The sequence below is a fragment of the Lampetra fluviatilis genome, chromosome 4, assembly GCF_964198595.1.
Source record: "Lampetra fluviatilis chromosome 4, kcLamFluv1.1, whole genome shotgun sequence".
Lineage (NCBI taxonomy): Eukaryota > Metazoa > Chordata > Hyperoartia > Petromyzontiformes > Petromyzontidae > Lampetra > Lampetra fluviatilis.
Window position 1 is genome coordinate 8,481,849 of NC_136278.1, and position 21,078 is coordinate 8,502,926.

Sequence of the window (21,078 nt, forward strand, 5' to 3'; positions counted from 1 at the left end):
GTGAATGGAAATTGGAATAACATTGCGAGTAACACATGGATTCGAGAACATATGCAAGTTATATACATAATTAAAATTGCCCATGAAAGTAGTGGGCTTGGGCAAGGCACATGACTGGAGAAGAATAGTAATTGGAGTGACGCCAAAACATATCCGAGGACCTGTCCACCAAAGAGATGGAGTTGATGAAATCAGCCCGTGTGCAAGTCGTAGGTGGTTTATTACATCACAGAAGCAATAGCGATGGCGACGACTTCAGCAGGCCTTCATCCAACAGTGGATTTATCATGGAAGCTGACAATGATGATGATGATGTTGGTTGGTGCTCCATACAAGGAAGTAGAGCCACAAAGCGAGCGAGTCAATACCATACACAGATCAGATACTCTTTATTTTCATTATTCCAGGTGGATTATATCACCAAATATCTACGTAAATGTAAAACCAATTTTTAAAAAGCAGCGAATCCTAGAGTAAACCCATCCAGTTGCACATTCATTTGGCATGAACCTCCTTTTCAGCCATTCAGAAACACTCTTTGAAACGTACAAGAGTTCAATGTACGGCAACATTTTTTCCTCAGACGTAAGACAAACTGCTGATGCAGTAATCCTGAAAAATTTAATCCGTTTTAAAAAGACAAACGTAGAACATACCAACAATAAATCTGTACAAGGAGTCATACAACTTAATTACGCGCAAACCATAACACATTTAACAGAGAACATCAACAGAAATCTTCATAGCATGAAATTGATTTTTTGATATATGTATTGCACTAAACTCATGCAAGAGAGCGGTACAGTAATATCCCCCATAATGACTTTCAGAAAACACATTTTTATCACACTGCCACACTTTTTTTTCGAAATATAATGGCAGTTATATTTAGAAGATATGAACCGCTACCACACCATAACCCTTTGTCATTTGGCCTCCGTGGAGAGGCTTTATGCTTATGAGGATAATATATACGACGTGTCATTGTACGTTCTGGCAGAATGTCATTTGTCATAATTCTCACGATTTTATTTTTTTAAAAAGATGGAATTGTACAACAAAGTGATAACAGATTTATACAAACTATACACAACCACTTACCCATGATTCTTTTTAATTACAATTCAACTACAGTATATACTAGATTAATAAAATATAATAAAAGGAAAATATGTCAAGTATTTCTAAAAAGCCCTTTCTTATAGAATATATTATTTAAGACATTTAATTTAGTCACAGAGGAACACCACTAACATTGAAAAACGTCTCAAGTTGCTCGTAGGTATGTAATGTCAAACTATAATTATGGTCACGGAGTGCATAAGTCAGTTAACAAAAGCCATACAAATCTTTACAACATTTTGAGAAAGGCATTTTCGCAGTTTGTAACCCACAGAAATATTTCATTTACACATTCACTTAATAAATGTGCGCATACGGCCAAATCGTCTGGGTGGTTAAAAGGATCATTGTAATTGTTGGACTGCAGCTCAATCACAATTCCACAATGATATAATTTTTTTAAAAACAATTGTAACTATTAAACTCTACCAAATGTCCATTTAATAGGCAGTAAATCAACATTTAATATGTACTATTATTACTTGAGAAAGTGTGGCCGTAGTCCACGAATTTTGTTACAGTGACTAAGTAAACACTTTAAGAATAAACAATTTCTCGTAAATATGTAATTAGAAATGTACATGCCAATTGTGACAACATTTCCACTGCCTTAATTGTAACTTGTTTTAAAATGCAACATATACAACAACGAACTCAACCAGGACATAGTGGTGCGTGCCTGTGATCCAGTGTGTTGGAGACTAGGGCTAGTGGATCCTGGAGAGGTTTGGAAAACTTAAACCCACCGAGTTCCGAGTTCTAACGTGGTCAAGGAGATATAAGTACTGTTCATGGATCCGTTCTGTGCTGACCTTTGTGTGTTTGCATCTCATAAGTTTGGATTTTCTCTGGGTATTCCAGTTTCCTCCCAGATTCAACAGATTCCTTAAACGGGCTGGATAAACATTCCAATGCAGAACCCACCTGATAATACATCTTGAGAATCAGTAATACCATATATTTATCCTTCCTGGAGAAAGATATGGCATTATGATTATACCTCACAGCATCTAATGCTTTTGTCAAATCATATCAAGGTGATGACATACAAATGATTGGACTTTTTTGTTAATTAGCAAGGTATTTTTAGCAAGAAAACTTAAAATTGTGATTTTACTAAATAAACTGGATTTGGAGCAATTTGCTGGTCTACTCTGAGCACATTGCTCAGTGATATGCATTTGCCTCAAAATGGAAAAGATATTTACATCCAGAACCAGCAAACCCAAAGAAGTTCTCATACTTAAATCGGCATTTCGTCAGTTTTGTAAATCACGCAGCAACAGTGGATTTGTGCTCTTATAATTGACGCGTGTTATGATGCCAGGGTGCCATCTGTTTGTATCTTGCTGGTTGTGTCTGATATAAGTTGCGAAACAGCAGCATACAGCAACACCGAGTGTCATTTTCACATCTTTGCTTTGGCCCAGACTGTTGTTTATCATTACCGAACGTGGAGCTATTTTCTTGGTCTCAAGCCCTGTCAGGTGTGACTCGCTCAGCAATATTTCCAAGAGGCTCAGGCCCTGACATTGGAGGAGGGCTTGCTCTTGGGTGCGGGAGGTGGTGGTCTGAAAACACACAATGGCACATAGAACAAAACATATTTTCAACTCATGCCCCATGTGAAACGTAATGTCCAGTCCTTTGTCGATCCACTGCTGGATGAAAGCCTCCCCACGCCATGTTGCTAATGGAGGTCACGTGACCGTACTTCACTACACAGTTCAGAGTAGGGTAGTGAATTTAGGGGGAGGCCCATGACCGGTCAAGATATTAGTCGCCATTAATATTGGCCTTGGCCGGGAATTGAATTCGGGTCGACAAATTTGTAACGCAGTCCATGAACCCAATGTGCCACCGGCTCCAGCCCTCATGCGAAATGTCCAATATACAATTCTAAAGTGTGGATGCTGATATGGATGGGCCTACGTTATCATAGACCTTTCTATGTGGTGTTTGGGTAATCTCTTCATGGATGTGTAGGTTCTCCCCAGGAATTTCGGTATCCTCCAACATATATACTTAAAAATGAACTGGCTGAACATCCGAAGCAGAACTCTCCTGCAACTCAGCGAGGCATTATGGGGTAAACAGAATAATAGTAAAAGTAATTATCATTAAACTAAATATGTGACTATTAATCAATTCATTGATTATTCTTACATACACACATCTATAACCAGTCGTGCAGAGAAACGATTATTTACGATTTATTAAAATGTTGTACTCATGCTACATTTATATAAAAAATTGAGGGCCAAACTGTACAAACGAGAAAGCACAAACGAGAAGCAATACCAAATGAGTCAGCAAGAACAAGACGAGAAGTTATTGAATTGAATGACCCAAAGTTGTCACAACTGATAACATCTCTGGGAGTGGCTACATGCATATTTACATGCCTACAAGAACATAACATGAACACATTTTAAATAAATTAGGAAAATATTTCAAGTGAACAGAACTTAAAGATGGCGCATAGTAAGCATTTGAAAAAAAAATACATCTAAGAGCATCAAAGAAGTTTGCATGTGGAAATTTGTATCTCGAACATCATGAAACCTACCCCCCCCCCAAAAAAAGGAGCATTGGGCCTGGAAAATTCTGTCTTCGTATGGGAAATCACATGAAAAACCATGTTGTTGCAGCAGGGGGCACTATTCTCCTGGTGAACAGCAACACTTGGGAGGAAATAAATTAACCCGTAAAAACAAAGTTTTTCACTATAAATCCTTTATATGCGTGGAATCGGTTTTATTTTATTATTCATTTCTGTTTTTCTTGAGTAAGAGTTTATTTTTTATCACATTGGTATTTTAAATTAAATATGAAAAAAACATTTCCCTAAAAAGTGGAACATTTTGGGGGAAAAATTTCACGAAAATAAATTGTCACGCACAACGAGTCTGTGTGCAAAATGTCAGCTCGATTGGATCACGGCAAGTGGGTTAAAAAACGACCGAAAGATTTGCACGGTCGTAAGCGCGCAAGCAAGCAAACAAGTGAACTTAATATAAAGGATTTAAAAATATGGGCAGTGCTTGACGATGAAGGTGAGGGCTTAATTTCAGCGGTACACCACAGCCAGTATAATGCTCACTATTGTATGTGGCTACAAGTCACGTAGCTATTCCAGTCTAGCTGCAAATCAGATAATATTCAAAGATAAATAAATCCCTCATTACATTTATGGCTAGTAATACACGGATAAACGTCTGCCTCTAGCAACATTCGTTTCACAGGCCCGATTCTGCTGATGAGTCTCTGACAGCCAAAATCAGTCCAAGGTTCAAAGGCTGATGGAATACAATAACATCTCAATATCATGCGGCGACACACTTTTTTTCTCAACATTTTATTGAACACCTGGAGACACTCATTCATACCCTGCACAGTGGTAAGTGCTACTTTGCTGCAGTTAGACACACACAAATAACGGGTTCTCTCAGAGTACTAAAACAAAAGTGGAAACTTTGTGAAAAATAAATCTGGCAAGGGGGATGTATCAGTGAGCCTAACTCACAATTGGAACGTTGCGAGTTTCAAATCCTAGTTGGGGTCAACGGAGCCCACCATTCCCCAGGGTAGATCAAATTAGGATAATTTGTTTGGAATTCAAGTGATTTTTCAACAGAGCACATGGGACCCCCATCTGAGAAATGTGAAATTTCCACCATTGCCTCAGGGCCGCACATATCTCGTCACTCGTTTGTGTTCTGGCCACAATTTCTTGTGCCCACCTTCACCAGTTTGCCCAACAGGAAATCGTTATCAATTGTGGTGACGATCCTAAGCAGTTGTGACCCAAAACGTGAACTAGCCATTGTAGCCCTCATCTTGTTAAGGATTACAACAGGGCTCATCAACTCAATATTTTGGTGAGCAACATAATAAAATTAGAGTGTACTGGCAAGCCACGGAACATCATATGTGACGTGTACAAACATTATGACGTCACACAGCATCGTGCCGTACGTGACCGCGAATCTGTATCTCTTGTCTCGTATCTCATCTCTCCCTTGTTTATCTCACTTTCATCTCACAAATCTTTTCCTCTTCACATCTCAACAAGCAAATATCACTTGGTGGGTCATGATTTGAAAGCACCTTCAAGAGCCTCATCTCTTGGTGAGTCCACCAGGTTAAACAAACACCTTCATCTATGAGATGAGGGCTCTTGATTTAAGAATTTATAACAAAACTCCCCCTAAATTAAATCACTCATTTGGCAAAACACACAGCAACGTCACCCCCCCCCCCCCCCCCCTGCAAAAACCTATCAAGACCCTTCTGGAAAAAGAGTCTTGAGATCCAAGTGAAGCTTTCCTGGATAAACATGTGGACTAAAAAAAAGATTACTTAACAAAGCTTCAAACTTGTGTCGGGAAGCCTTTACATGTACCCTGCACCTCTGATTAGCACGGTTGACTACGTACGGTGTGAAAGAAGTTCAACATACGTACGTATATGTCAGTGTCCACAAGGTGACAGCAATTTGTTGACTGGGCTGCGTCATCATGCAACAGTGTGGCCACCCACCTGCTGGGCGTGACCTCCACGACAGGCTGGGCCACGTAGGATGGCCCCGAAGGGATCTTGGTTTGTGACAGCATCACGGGACGCCTCGCCGGGTTCGACGGCAGCGGTTTCTGTGGTGGCGGTGGTTTATACGGTGGCTGCCATGGGGAGAAATGGGTGCAGATTTTCCCACATTTTTTAAAACTTGTTTACAGAGGGATTTGGGTGGGTCAGAGTTACCGAGCCAGCACTGCTGGGTCATACATCATTACACAAACATGTCCCATAAAAAAAGAAATCACTTAATGTGGCTGAAATGTTATTGCAAATTGTATTTTTGCCATGGAACAAACACTGATATAGATATCTCATAAGTAGTTCTGCGATGCAACTTTCCAGAGGTATATCGTCTAGCATTGAGTATGAAGTCATACAGTGCTTTTTGTGAGAGTTCCGAATGGCATTTGACTAATTTAATCTGGAAACTTGATATTGACTTGACGTAAATAAAACAACATCAAGGAAAACACTTGACTTCGCTAGCCTAATGTCACAGAGGCCCGGTATTAGTTTAGCAGGTGAGGGAGAAGGTAAGGTCATCATGTACAGGTGACAATTTAGGCAGCGGTATTGTTCAATCATAATGGAATTTTCACATAACACAAGACAACACTACTCCCAGTCTTTTACAGTTTTGCTTGCCACGTGTCTATCATTAAATAAAGTCCATTTAGAATCGCGATCCCTTCATTTAAATAAATAAGTAAAACCCGTAAAAACAAAGTTTTCACTATAAATCCTTTATATGCGTGGCAGCGAACTTAATATAAAGGATTTAAAAATATATTCGCCTGCGGAGGACGCGGGGATCGATCCCGCGACCTTTGGCATGGGAAGCGAGGGCGCTACCAACTGCGCTACTCCGCCACGGCCTGTGGAGGGGTTACGCTCTGGGCTCTTATACTGTGAATGAGTTCTATTTGAATATATGTAAAATCATTTTTTTTTGCCTAAAAAGTGTAAAATTTTGGGAATTTTTTTTCATGAACATTAATTGTCTCGCACAACGAGTCTGTGTGGAAAATGTCAGCTCGATTGGATCACGGGAAGTGGGTTAAAAAACGACCGAAAGATTTGCACGGTCGTAAGCAAGCAAGCAAGCACGCAAGCAAGCAAGCAAGCACGCGAACTTAATATAAAGGATTTAAAAAGGGAATGCATTTACAGTGGTGTACAAGCACAAATATTAGTATTTTATCTGTTATAAACCAAAATTCACGATGAATTCGGTAAGTTTGTTGTGACTGAACTACCAGCGGCTACTTGTGTTGCTCCCCGAGTCATTCTACGCGAGCACGACACCCAGCCACGCTCGACCTCGACGTAAAAACAGCACCCTCTGCTGTAGTACTATTAAAGGTGGCGAGCAATCGGCCTGGTAACACCATGCATCCGGTGACAGTGCGGACGAAGGTCGGCGAGCAGCGCACCTCATTGGTCGTCGAGTTCTGATCGTGACCTCCGCTAGGCAGTGGCTTCGTCGGGGGTTTTGGCCTCGTCGGGGACTGGCGGAGAAAAAAAAAAAACGGAGAGCATCGTCCAGGTCACCAGCACAACACATGGAGGAGGTGGGAGGTGCAGCTCCACTGGGGCAAGGGCAGTCAGAGATGTGACTCGTGCCTGACACACGAGCGAATTGGCTATAAACATCTCACAAGGGGGACTGTTAAGAGGGCACATTGTACACGGTCTGTGTGCGTGAGACAGCCGTGTGTCATTCGACTGCTCGATGAGGTCCTCCCCATGCCTATATGGATCAAGGGGGGTTACTTGACAATGCTACATCATGCTGGCCAGGGCGGGTGGGTGAAGATGGGGAGCACACACGAGCGAAGCATAAAGTACAACTATTGATTCTGTTTGTTCTGCCCTCCACGGAGCCTAGCAACCGAATGGTGTTCCAAATGTGCTACCTGCATTACGTTCAGAGTCAAAGTATCCATTTGGTGCCCCTGCAGAGCAGTACCCCTACCCCATATTAGGGAACGGCTCGTGGAATGTGATACCACAGAACAATCGGGAATCGTTCAAGCTATTAAAGTATTAAAGCGATTAAAGTCTGTCTTGCAAACTCACCTCTTTAACTTGGCCTTTACTACCCCCCCCCCATCCCAGTTCAGCCCATTTACCCTGCCTGGATCTGTTTATTTTCTACTTTCCATACACGGAAACTACGGATGAAATTCACCTTACAAATGTACATTATTAATTCTGTGATCATTTCAATCCAAGTTTTTAGGAGCGCGCTCGAAAACACATCGCGGCAAATGTCATATTTTACATTCTCAGAGCGATGAAGTGCTAAACCAGATTTAAAAATCAAATTGACATGGCGTGGTTTTTTTTGTATGCAATCCAGTAACCAGGCTGAGACCATCAGCTGGCTACACTCAGGAACCCAGTTTGATGACGGATGGCTATCCAGATTTGAACCCAGGATTTTAATGCCAGCTCCAGTGCTCTGTCCCTATGAGGCACAGCCACCACCGAATCATTATAGTTGCTTTTGCCACTGGCAACAACAATGCTAGGGGGCACATTCGTCTTACCAGTGCAGGCCGTGCCGTGTGCAACTCGGTTTGCTGAACCCTGCCGCCATGTCCAGCATCCCCTCCATTCCCAGCCTCGCTGTCCCTGTAAAACGACACATCCAAACTCAGCGGAAACATCCAGGCATGGCCAAGCGGTAGCCATCGATCGATGCTGCACATTTTCTTCATTGAACACGAGAACCCAAAAGCTCCTTTTACAACAAAAACAAAAAACCGCCAAGGTGTACAGGATACCGGCTCAAGACAAACGCTGCAACAATCAATTGGAACATCCAGAGGGTGGCGATCGCCACAGTGATTGAGTATGAAAAGCATTGGACTCGGGTTTTGGAAGCGCAAGACAATCAAGAATCCCTTGCTCCGCGTACCCCCGTAAGCCATGCCACTCACAATGCATTGACAATGAAGCCTGCCGCTCTAAAATTAAAAAAAACATTGCGCCTACACTTAGGACGTATGTGGACACACAACGGTTAAACACGACAATGCCCAGCCAGCTTCCATTTTGGACGGGAAATATTATTTAAATTTGTTACATTGCAATTCAGCTCGAGATAACGGAGACAAAGGGGAAATTCCCACAATGATGGTGTGCTATAGAGCTTAGATTTGATGAAACGTGTAAATGGCTCATTACCACATTTTTAATTAACACCGTCACAATGTTCACAGTATTTGCAGACGCACTGCAGCGATTGAGCCAAATTGAATGGATTTTTAAGGCACTGTTCGTTCTAGTGATTTGGCATTCCAGTATTCAGGCAAAATGGAAGCTGTCCCAAGCCCCACCACCAAGAGACACTATTACCCTTCCAACTCCTGGGCCTCCAAATCTGTCATTTTCTGTACCTCATGACTGTCCCTGGCACAATCGCTAAAACCAAGCAAAGGAACACACAAGGACACAGACACACGTCACTTATCTAGGCCATCAAAAGTGCACATGACAAGCATCATGCACAAAATAGCGCTTCTAATAACCCACATGTCCCTGGCTTAGCCCTGTACTCATACATTCCCATTTTACACTTTAAAGTAAACCGAACATGATCTTACAGTAGTCATGACAAAGTCTCATTTCAAATTTACGATTGCAACCAGTGGCAGACAGTGGCAGACGCTAGCATATTGTACGTGCCATGCACACGTGGACAATAATGGGATTGAGTTTAGTGCATGCTTTTCCTTTTTGTTAGATGATTATAAAATTCCTATGGAGCTTTCAACGTACTGCAGGTCTAAATCCATGCTGAATTAAAGACTCACTGATTGCTATGTGATGCAATTTATAATTATAAAACATCTAAAAGTGACTGCATCTATTTCACAGGTAAGTCTGTAGTGTCTGTGGGGTTGAAAATCCACAGTTGTCCACGTGGAATTGAACCTGAACTTAAAAATACGAGGTGCAAGCTATGTGGTTGTACAAAGTAAACGGGGACATGCTGTAAATATGACTGAACGGGGTTGGAAATGAGCCCGGGTCTCACTGGGGCAGGCGATATGCACAGTGTCACGCCACAATATACGATGCAAACAAAGCTGAGGAAAAAATAAATGCACCTCAACCTATTTCATCACAATCACCATCGTCACCGGAGAAAAGCAAACCATATTTATAACGCACATCATTAAACCATCCCTGCAATTCAATGGCCATGATTCTGGGTTGCTGCTCACTTTATGAACACAATGTTGTAATGTTTTAATCTTTTTGGTTTAACCCGCTTGTTCAGTTTCATTCGCTTAGCCGCAATGTACAATAACACAACCTGCATGATTTTCATAGATCATAAATAATTATCACGCACTAAATCCGATGCATCTACCGCAAGCAGAAAAATTCATTTTAAATCAGACAAATCGTTGCATCGTTACATGCCTACTATTAGCACATAACAGCGTAGTAAAGTCCACAGAGAGTGTGACAAAAGACAACGTCGAGATTTTACATTTTACACGCAGCTGAGATAACTCAATGCAAACACATTTACGCAATTTTAGTAAAGAAAAAGTGCAAATATAGCCAAGTCAATTTAAAATCTGTCCCAAGATTTGTGTGCGGGACACAATACATTTTGCAACGTCTCATTTCTTATTCGTCTTCAAGCCCTTGGTCTACACAATGGTTGGAACGCGTGTGCCCTCCATGCAAAAGTGCTTGCCACAAATTAACCACGATACCTTTCTGACCGTCAAGGAGAATAAACCATCACCCAAAATCCGGTCATCCTCGCAGCAGCAGCGGCCTTTGGCTAACCATCGAACGCACGCTTTCAGATGCGCTTCTGCGGCCGTCTGGAATGCTCTTCCTTCCGATATTAGGAAACCACTGGAGCTGTGCACTTTTAAATCTGAAGTGAAAACTTTTTTTACTGCTTTTTGTGTTTAGTTTGTTGTCCTTCCCCTGCACCTCCAATTGGCTACGTACAGTGCAAAAGAAGTTCAACATACATACGTACTGCCTCCAGGTCCGTTCTGTGCTACCACCGAGTTGATAATTACTCCCTGGGACTGCCCGGCCAAAGTTAGCCGCACTCACCTGTACGTCTGAGCGCGCGGCTTACGGCCACTCTGCCAGGACTTTTTGAGTGCCTCCCGGTAACAGTAGCACAGGACCACTCCGCAGGCAAGGAGAGGCACCACCAAGAGGAAGATCACCAGCAGGGCCACCTTGCCGGCGTTGCTACCTAGAAACGTGATACAGCAGGTCAAACAACCGCTGTCTCAGCGCTCGCCTCACGGCCGCGGTGCCCCCAGTGTGACTAACAAAGGCCAATCGCAAGCATGCAACGACCGCACACAGCATGTCCTGCGCTCTTAATTGCACACGTACATGCACGGCACTTTTGTCAATCCGCTGCTGGATGAAGGCTTCCCCAAACCGCGTGGGTCATTAGCGTTATTTGGCCATGCTTAACCACGCCGGTCAGTGCGGGTTGGTGAAGGTGGGGATCATAGACGTTCTTGCAAAGTATAGTACAACTATGCATTTTATTGCTCCGTCCTCTGCCAACAATATAGTTCAGCAGCAGCTTACAACACCTGTTCTATGCATGGTGGTCACTTATACAAGCACTATCCAGGCTCATTGCCTGGTTAGCTTCCGAGATCTGATATTAGGTGTCTTCTGGCTGACGATTTGGTCATAAGTGCACTGCACGCGACAACGTGTGCCACGGCAAAAACGCCTGAGTGCCTCAACATTACTACTAAGTGATAACATTGTGAAATATGACATGCATTTAAAAATCTCTACTTGATCACAAGCATCGGGATAATGCTGCAATGGACAGTTGAGGCGCCATTGCCGTTAGCGAGCACCTACCAAAAACATAGCGCAGGAAGCGGTGGTGGGGGCCAACACCAGACGTTCTCGTTTGATATCTACCCCCGGTGTCGACTTCCACAAACTGCACCGTGCATTCGAATTTTATACCAAACTGGCCGAGGAAAAACCCCAGGCCACGTTCAGAATACCAATTGTCACTGGTGGGCGTGGTCAGATGAATCACAGTGGAACCACTGGGATTATTGTGCAGTGGACAAAATCCCACACTAAATTTTACAAATAATTATGATCATTTTCTTTCGGAACTCTTTTTTGAGGTACGCATTACATACTTTAAAAAAATATACTTTTATATGCGCATGAAAATGTCTCATTCGGAAAAGATCATAACAATATCTGACCATGCAAGTTGGACAAAATAACAGAGCACCACTGGGAAGGCATGTGGCAGTTGAATATTTTCCACATTAGCCTTACAAAAGAAACGTTGACCCATACGCCACGGATTTCACCACCCAGGCAAGAAAGCGGAACACGTTTTAGAGCGACAAAGTCGCAGAAAACCAGGGTAGAAGGAGCAGCAGAGGAAATTTGCGACATAAAGTGTGGAACCGGCCAAAGAGAAATTCGCGGATGCAGATCAATACTGCACCGGTAAAAGCACAAGGGACAATGGCATCAGCTAGGAACAGTCACACAATTAGCACATGAATACAGACATTAACATTTTGTATAGAAATGAAAACAAAAAAAATATTTGTTTATTTGTCATCGACAGCTGCGGACAGCGTGGGTGGAAGAGTCACCTACGGAACGTCCTGTCTTCAATATCGTGAGGAACGAAAAGATTAACTGGTACCATTTTTTTTAAACATTCCTTGGGGTCACATCGGTACAAGTGCGACCGTGTGCAGCGTGCAAACGTATATATATTGAATTGCCCTGCATTTCACTCGCCGCACACAGCACGGGCATTCCAATGAGGTGCCATGCATCCTAGGGGTCTGTCGCACCCTAACAACGCTGCGATGAAATTTGTCTACAGCTCGAGCATTTAGCCACACAATCTTCCTCACCGGTATGCAAATTCAGATAAAATCTCCGACGCTGATTTGTACGCGCACTCAGGTGAAGACTAAGCACCTGTTCCTTCCACGATGACAACTCAATTATGGCGCGCGGGGAGACACCCGGGTTTAGCGTCAAGCCGAGAAAGCGGCACTAGAGTTAAATTGTCCATTACGAGTAACAAGCTGAGGCCCGTACTGAGAACCATCAATCTTCAGAAGGGGACATCCTCCCCGAAGATTCAATGCCATTGTCTCACCGTAGAGCAGGCCATGCATCTAGAAAATAGCCATAATCTGTTCCACGATGAGAAAAAAAACCCATATTGAGTCTATGGACCGGCGGGGGTACCCCCTCCCGTTACGAACAGCGGTTTTTCAATCTCAGCCTCAGATAACCCCAGCCCTGGTGCACGGCACTCTGCTCACAGCGCTTGATAGACTGCAGCAGTGATTGCTGCAGACCCGAGCACCGGAAGCCAACAGGCCTTGCAAGTGAAGCCATAGCCTCACTACGCATGTGACTAAGGCCTCGAAATTGAGCTTTCAATAAAATGAGGTTCTTTTTTTCCCAGTTTACTCAGGAGTGACAGAATTAAATAAACAATCTCTATATCTATGAATACTTCACTCTTGATTTTAAAACTATCTTCCTCTGTAAACTGTTATTTTGTCGTACTCTACATTACATCTGGGTTTGGCAATAAGGATGCTGACAATGTTTCGTTTGGTCTAATGCCTAAAATAATTATCTGGCTTTCCCTACGCCAAGAAAAGAAATCTTCTTGAGATGAAGCATGGCTCACATTTTCATCTTCAACTAGCCATCAAGGTGAAAGTTGACCCAAAGAGACCACCGTCTAATCCAGCCACTGTTCTGCTCGACTGCCATTGCTTTGCAGCAAAGAGTTTTGCCCATTCTCTGAGCAACTCTGACATTTGCTGCAAGGAGGAAGAAGCATCACAATGAAAGTAATCGTCAGTGTTTGATTTTGCCTTGAAGATGGAAGGAGGAAAGCATATCATTAGATTGTACCAGGGCATCAAACTGTGTGAACTGTAACTGATAACCAGAATCTGCTGAAAGGTTTCCCACTAAAACAGGATCTCAACATCAAACCGGAGAAATGCACATGGACTGTAAATTACAATATCTAAAACAAAATAGCAATTGTTCAAGAAGTTAAATATTAACATTTCCATAATTATCTGCTTCATTGCTTTCTGTTACAGTTGCCGTGTACAAGTTTGATGCCCTGTGGCGTACAACAATTGAACATCATCATCACCATCATCGGCTCGTAAGACACAGAGGACGCCACATTGTCCCTATGTGAAAAATCCATTGCAAGCTCAGAATGGATTTGGGGGAAAAAAAATTAAGTGATCATCAACAGAGCAACAGGACGGACATTCCGCGAGGGTCACCTGAATTACTATTACTGTCCACAGAGTCGTCTCGACTTCCTGAGGAGAGAGGAGGTCAGTGTGCGGGCGCCACGTTTTTCAACCGACGCAGTGCAACAATTCGCCCACGCAGCCCTTTTGCTCCCACGCGCCTTTTTGCGGCAAGATGCTCGGGTCGCGCGAACGGTGCGAGGAAGCACGGCGGCGGAGGCGGCTCAATTACGCGGTCCCCTTCTACAAATATTGCAATGCGAATCATTCGTGGCAGTTTAATTTTAAGTGTGTTGAAAGAGCACCAACAATGCGGTGATCCTGAAAGAACAAGCTCTAATTACAAAAGAACAAATTTCTTCGAGCAACCAATTTCAAACAGAATGACTCCTGGGAAACGCACGACTTTTTACAGCTAGCAGTAAACTTCCTTTAACTGTGGTGGAGTTTTTCCCACGTCCTTCCGAGAGCCACTATGATTGCCCACACTAATTTCAAGCTCTGCAGAACCTCGGTCGTAGGTAACTTGTTTGAAAACTGCGGGACAGAGCGTCGTATAGGGCAGGTCGTGCATCCTGCTGGCCAATTGGACAGTGGCTTACTGGCCAATGAAGTCAAATAAAAACACACTGGAAAGTAGCCAATAGGTGAGAGAGGCATTGATCACCCAATGCCACTGGACTCAGCCACTTCCTGAGCAACCCCCTCCACCCAACCTCCTAACAGATGGAGGTAATAATGGGCATGCCTGTACTCCCTCACCCACAAACCCCCCCACAGTACCACTCACATGCCCTTCATTAGTCACGGTACTCCACTGAGCCCATGGATCAATGCACAACCACCATCAAAGTTCCATCACATTGACATGAGAAAGGGCTTCCTTCCAAAACCTAACTGCAAGACGGTGCGGCGCAGCATTGCCGCATTAAAATCCCACGCGAATACAGAGTCCACAAAGCCAAGATTCTGCGACGCGCTTCCCATCCTTTAACAAAACGCCGCTGTGAGAATTTATGGACAAAAGGTATTACGCGGGGATTTTTGTTTTTGGAGAAGGGAGATCATGCCATGTGATTTTTTTGATGACCTTTTATCAAGGTACATTGGACACTTCATCATAAGGTCAATCCACCACCACCACAATCATATTAAACATGGGGGGGTAAAAAAAATCAGCCCCCACTTTTAATAAAAAAGATTATTGCAGCATCGGCATGCATACATGGGTACCTGGTACACTCCGTAGGTTAGGAGTTTCGGTCACTGTTGAAAAAACAATTTTCGAAGAACGTTAAGAAAATCTCAGCGGTTTGCATACGAGATGCAATGTGTGCCTAGAGCAATACGGGTGGACAAAAGCCTCCCCACGCTGCATCGGTCATCGGGGTTTTTTGTTTGTTTTTACCATCCTGCACTGTGCTGGTCAGCACAGGTTTAGCGAAGGGGGCAACCAGGACCGATTCAGATACCACTCGCCACTGATGTTGGTTGGGCCAGGAATTGAACTATGGCCACCAGATTCATAGCACAGCGCACAATAAATCGCTGCGCCACTATGGTTCACCCCTGTAGTTTATTTACTTTACTAATTACTCAAATGGGTGCGCACTCACACTGCGTGCATTTACTGCTCACACGCATTGCAATCTTCTCGCCAGCCAACTAGGCCACTGAACGATTATGCAGTGCATGCTTAATGATAAGAAGTCGTCAAATTAATATGTAATTACAGTTATGACATTGCTAATGTGAACAAAGCTGGAAATGTTTGCGGATGTCCTGTTTTAAATCTCATAAAAATGTAATGAATTAAAACAATTACTGTAATATTACTGTTGCTTCTGCAGGTGTTTCTGTGCGATTTTACAGCAGCACTTCGCAACAACTTCAGTGATATGACCAACTTCATAGTTTTGATTTTAGTTCCAATGGTCACTTTGCTGCCAAATATAAACCAAGCCCTGTAGAATTAACTGGCACTGCCTAAACCACCACTCCATAATCGTAATCATCCCACGGACGATACTGACACCAAATTCATAGGTAGGAAATAAAAGACCCTCCTCATGTGTGACTGCGACCACAGCTATTAATCCTGGGGCCATAAAACTTCACACTGCCCCAAATATAATGTTTGAATGCGGTGTAGTTCCAATTAAACAACTCCCAAAGCAATTTTATCGGCTAAATCACTTACAACCCAAGCTCTCCTCATTGCTCTTCACAGGCCATACAAAGAAATTCTAGATTTGAAGCTTTCGTGACTGCAAGAATTCATATTCTTAGGTTTTTTTTTCGGTAAAGTCACGTAGGCAAAAAATAAAAATTAATAAAAGTAAAATAAAAATTAAATAAAAATCACGACGTTTCGGAGGCAACACAAGCTTTCCGTCTTCAGTATATATACAAGGACTGTTTTCTTGGAATTTCTCTTACTTGATACGGCTATCGTGTTGTGATGGTTCCACCTGAAGATGGAAGCTTGTGTTGCCTCCGAAACGTCGTGATTTTTATTTTACTTTTATTTTACTTTAATTAATTTTAATTTTAATTTTTTACCTACGTGACTTTACCGAAAAAACCTAAGACTACATACAAAGAAAGATTGTTATTATTATCATCAGCCATTACCAATTCACTGCTGGATGAAAGCCTCTCCAAAGCCATGGGCAAGTGATACAATTAAGGGGGTCAGGTGTCAACCTGGGGCCTGTGGCAACACATTGGGAACGGTGCGTGAGTACCTTCGTCATTACCACCAGGCAACGAGGTCACGGGGGGGGGGGGGGGGGGCTGCTGGTGTGCGTCGAAATGTTCACTACGGGCGTCGTGTCTGCGGTTATGCGGGTGGATGTGACCTCACCGTGACCGCTACCGTGGGCTGGCGTATTGACACCAACGACTGCGGACACTGATCTGGTCTCGTCTACCGTTGTGGCGTGGTTCGTGGACGGGTAGCCCACGTACGAGCTGTTCTCAATCACTACTGATGTGAGGTTTAACGGAGGGTAGCCTGCCAAGGAGATATGAAACAAAAGAGTGGCGTTAAATGTGCACCCGCGATGGGCGCAGGATGTGAAGGAGCACAGGCCGCCTTCCAATGAAAATCATCCATTGCTTGCTGTACAAAATAACTATTTATTTGATGCAGCAGTAAATAATGACGGATGGTGCTCTGTTTCTTTTCCAAAATATATTTTTCAGATTTGTGTTGGTCAATTTTCAGATGCGAGACGTCTGCTTGAAACGTCGCCCAAGCTGCGGCATTTATCTTCATGTCGCAGCAGTGACCTGGAATGATGTGCGAAACATCGAAATACACAGACGCGCAATAAAGAAATACTGTTTATGTTTCAAATACCTGAAAGAAAACACGTGATTGCACGGTGGTGCCACAATACAAATTGCAGAATGGAAGAGGTCGTGTAGGATGGATAGACAGGGTGAGATATTAGTTTGTTTTGTGGTCAAAATGAACCATGCAGTGATGGTTGGTAATCCATTCATGTACAATCATCTGCCCACCTGCAAACAAAAACAAATCATGACTATAGGAAACCAGGATGTCACATTGCACAAACATGGTACACGATTCCCTTCGAAATATTAGTCCATGGGCCAAAGCAGAACTCGGTACCACCTAAGGTAAAACAACTTCAGCCGCACTGATTAAGAAGTTATTTACGTGATAACCCTCTCATTAACAGTGGTTATCGCAAAGTTCACTACTGTTGGCCAAATAAATACAGTGGGATAGGTAAAGTGACGTCACCTGAGGTGGTACCGACAAGTTAAATATCTGGCCTTGGCACATGGGCAATATGGCCCGACTTGCAAGCCATTAAAGGAAGTGCCACCATTCCATTCCAGGTGGTATTGTGTTTTAAAACACATTCATACAAGTGGCTTTCTCATAATTATTCTCAAAAACAAACTCAATGTGATGAGTAGGCCAAAGATTCAACGAATGTCATCTTCGGACAATCACCCTGGTGTTGATTTCACCAAACAGTCTGTGGCACACCGGAACACTGCAGTCCCTGGTACAACAATGAAATGTCAGCAAGGCCTGCAAAGGAAACATGTACGCGAGTTTCTTTTTGGTCGGTCTCAAAAGAGTTAACCAAAAACCCCATTTCAAAAGGAGAACGATGCAGTACATTTTCAGAGCAAGCATCACTTTAAAAGCAGGTTGTAAGCAAGCTAACGATATTAACTTACTTAACATTAAAAAGCACACTTCTTAAAACACACAACAGTCAAGTACGTTTGAGCAATAAAACCAACAGGAATAAAATAATTCCGAAAGGATAAACAATACAAAAGGGTTAATACTGTAGGGTCCGTCAATGCCTTCATAATCTTTTTTCTAAAGATTAACAAAAATAATGATAAAATAGAATAATAAAAAACGTCTCCAGTACACATAGGAGTATGCACAACTAAATAAAGAACAAGATAAAAACAAAAGGACAGGGCAACAGCAATGGTACCGGGCCGGCAAAGATTTCGGCGAAAAAGCTAGAGGGGAAATCGCTGCGGTGAAAGCAGAAGCAGCAGCAGCTCCGACGGCGGCGGCGGTTGCCGGCAGTGGTCAAGCGGTGAAGCGGTCAAGCGGAGCAGCGAGGCTTACTCGGTGGAGTGGGGCTCCAGGGAGAGCCACCGTCCAAGCTGCCCCCGTTCCCTGGACTGGAGCAGTTGGGAGGTGCCCAGCCAGCATCGCAGTGGCAGTTGTTGTTGTTGTTGCAAACCTAGCCAATGACAGGCAGGCAGGCGGGCGCAGCCAGGTAAGCGAGCGCACCATGAGAGCGCACGTCATCGACGTTATCGACGCATTCAGGACAAACGTGTCCACCTGCTGCAGCTGGCACGGGCTGCGGGGCTCATTCGTTGCTTGTGGCGCCGAGGCAGAAATCCCACATGATCGTGTTGGAGGCCAGCCTGTCCATAAAATTATGTTGACTAAAGGCTATGTATAGTACAACTGCTGCGAGGGCCGTTGCAGTTTGATAATTGAAGTCGAGGTGTTTAAACACTCAAGTTATTAAGATTAGAAAATTATATTTTTTAAATCTGGACACAGGTTTCTAGGTTATCTCAGTACACAAGGCGATGGTGTGTTAACTAATAACAATAATAATGTCAACTTGTAACACACAATATTCGCTCACTCTCCAAGAGAGAGAACGACTAAGAGGCGTGTGGAGCCACACAAGCAGAACGGCAGCCACGCAGTGAGCCGGCACGTAGCTGCCTTTGTCTCCCTAGTGCGGATGTTTACATGCCACACCAGACACTCATTTTGGGCCAAGTCCACCGAGGAAGGGGTAGAGGACATGTGTAGACCACCAGTTACGAACGATGCACACGGGCTGGGGAATTCCGCCTGAGTCACAAGTACCTTAGTGCAGTGCGGTCAACAAATGCCAATACCAGTATGGCATTTTACAGACTGGTTGGGCAAGTGCTGCTCAGAAGCGCCTATTAAAGCTGACACGGTGCACGAAGAGGTGGCGTGCCTCCCCATTAATGATGTCGACACACCGCACCAAGAACTCATTTAAGGCTGAGTCAACCTAAGGGAGACACCCAGGACCAGTTCAGATATCACTCGCCATAGACATTAGCCATTGGCAGGAAATCAACTCGGGTCACTGCATTCGTAGCGCGGTGCGCCAACTGGTGCACCGCTGTTTGCGCACGCACAGAGACCACACGCACAGCAAGACTGCGTTTCAACCTAATTACACTACGCAGCATGACAAGTGCACGGCGATGTACTAGCTCAGCACAAAATCGGCAGTTTAAACCGAATACCTGGCATCACGACAGCAGCCTCGGTAACCCCCAATAAATATCAGCAATACGCTCGTACAATAATCTGGGCTTGGCCCATGCTGGTGCCCTTTTCACGCGTTCTCTTACAGCCCCCGCGAGCCTTTGCCCCCAGCTGTGCTCGCTCTAAGCCGAGGCTGTTACTACGAGCGAGATCCATAATCGCACAATCGTGGGGATCAGTGGCATTAGCAGGCAAAGCGTACCCCGTGACCGCCGCAGTAGTTGTTACACGCCTGAACGCCGAACACCGACACTTTCTGGCATTCCTGGTTCAAGCAGGCCTGTGGATCAACAACAACAACAACAACAAAAAGGCACTTTGGATAAAGAACAACTGCAATACAACACCAAGTCCAGCCAGAGTGCATTGCTCCAGCCAAGGTTATTATGGACGCGTATGGAATCGATGGCAGGACAATGGCGGCTGGAAGAGCTGCCAATGGGATGTTCACGTGGGCTTTGAACTGACACGCGTGAGCATGCGTTTGACGAACGAGCAGCCGAGCGTGGCGTTAAATCTTAATTTCAATGACGGACAATTTATCAGACGTGTTAAGGAGTGTGGACACACTCATGGACATCGTCGCATACTGCACACTGCATATATAACAACAGTAGTACACGCTGATGATTCACAGAAAAAATAATCATGTCATTTTTTTAAAAGCACAATGTTATTTCAACGCAACTAAAAAGCAATTGATTAGTCAGCCCACAAGGCTTCAGGTCTATGATTTCCCTTTGGAATTGACACAACCTGGACAGGTTTCAAATCCATTGCTACTTTCCAGCTAAAACTTTTTCCAAATAATATAGTCGTGCTTTGCTCTGAACTTGTGATCCAAAGCTAGTCATTACCAGAGTTTACAGCAGTCAACAACTTCAGACTTTGATGAGCACGTAGACCTTAATTGTTGATCCAAGACTAGAAGTCTCTACATTGCCGTGGTTCAACAGCTTCCTGCTGCACAATACACCCCTTTTAATCATCACCAATGGTCGACCTTGATAATGAAATGTCACGGTCCAGTTCCTCTTACCCACGAGACCTCAATAGCCCTGGAACAAAACCCAAGTATTGGCTATTTTTTAAAACTCGCTGCCATATTTACATCATTGTACGGATGTACACGGTCTCGTCACTTGTTACATTTTTAAGTTACTTGTGTGACCGTGTACACCAGGGTCACATGGCCTTACGTGCAATGGCTCGTGGGAGTTATTT

At 43.8% G+C, this 21,078-nt stretch overlaps 1 protein-coding gene across 3 annotated transcripts in view; it reads right to left on the reverse strand.

Moving 5' to 3' along the window:
- Positions 1–372: 372 nt before the first annotated feature.
- LOC144931547 (disintegrin and metalloproteinase domain-containing protein 12-like) overlaps positions 373–21,078 on the reverse strand; it is a 60,106-nt gene continuing 39,400 nt past the window's right edge. For 2 of the 3 annotated variants that reach the window (XM_078855508.1, XM_078855509.1), the window contains 7 exons: positions 20,057–20,134; positions 18,649–18,766; positions 10,798–10,945; positions 8,253–8,337; positions 7,134–7,208; positions 5,665–5,801; positions 373–2,693 (listed from right to left, as the gene is read on the reverse strand). In XM_078855508.1, the coding sequence (XP_078711634.1) occupies positions 2,642–2,693; positions 5,665–5,801; positions 7,134–7,208; positions 8,253–8,337; positions 10,798–10,945; positions 18,649–18,766; positions 20,057–20,134 (693 nt within the window). In that variant the 3' untranslated portion in view covers positions 373–2,641. Of the gene's footprint in view, positions 2,694–5,664; positions 5,802–7,133; positions 7,209–8,252; positions 8,338–9,063; positions 9,130–10,797; positions 10,946–14,042; positions 14,082–15,245; positions 15,279–16,878; positions 17,029–18,648; positions 18,767–20,056; positions 20,135–21,078 lie in introns of all 3 variants that reach the window. The other variant, XM_078855510.1, reaches the window with a different exon arrangement.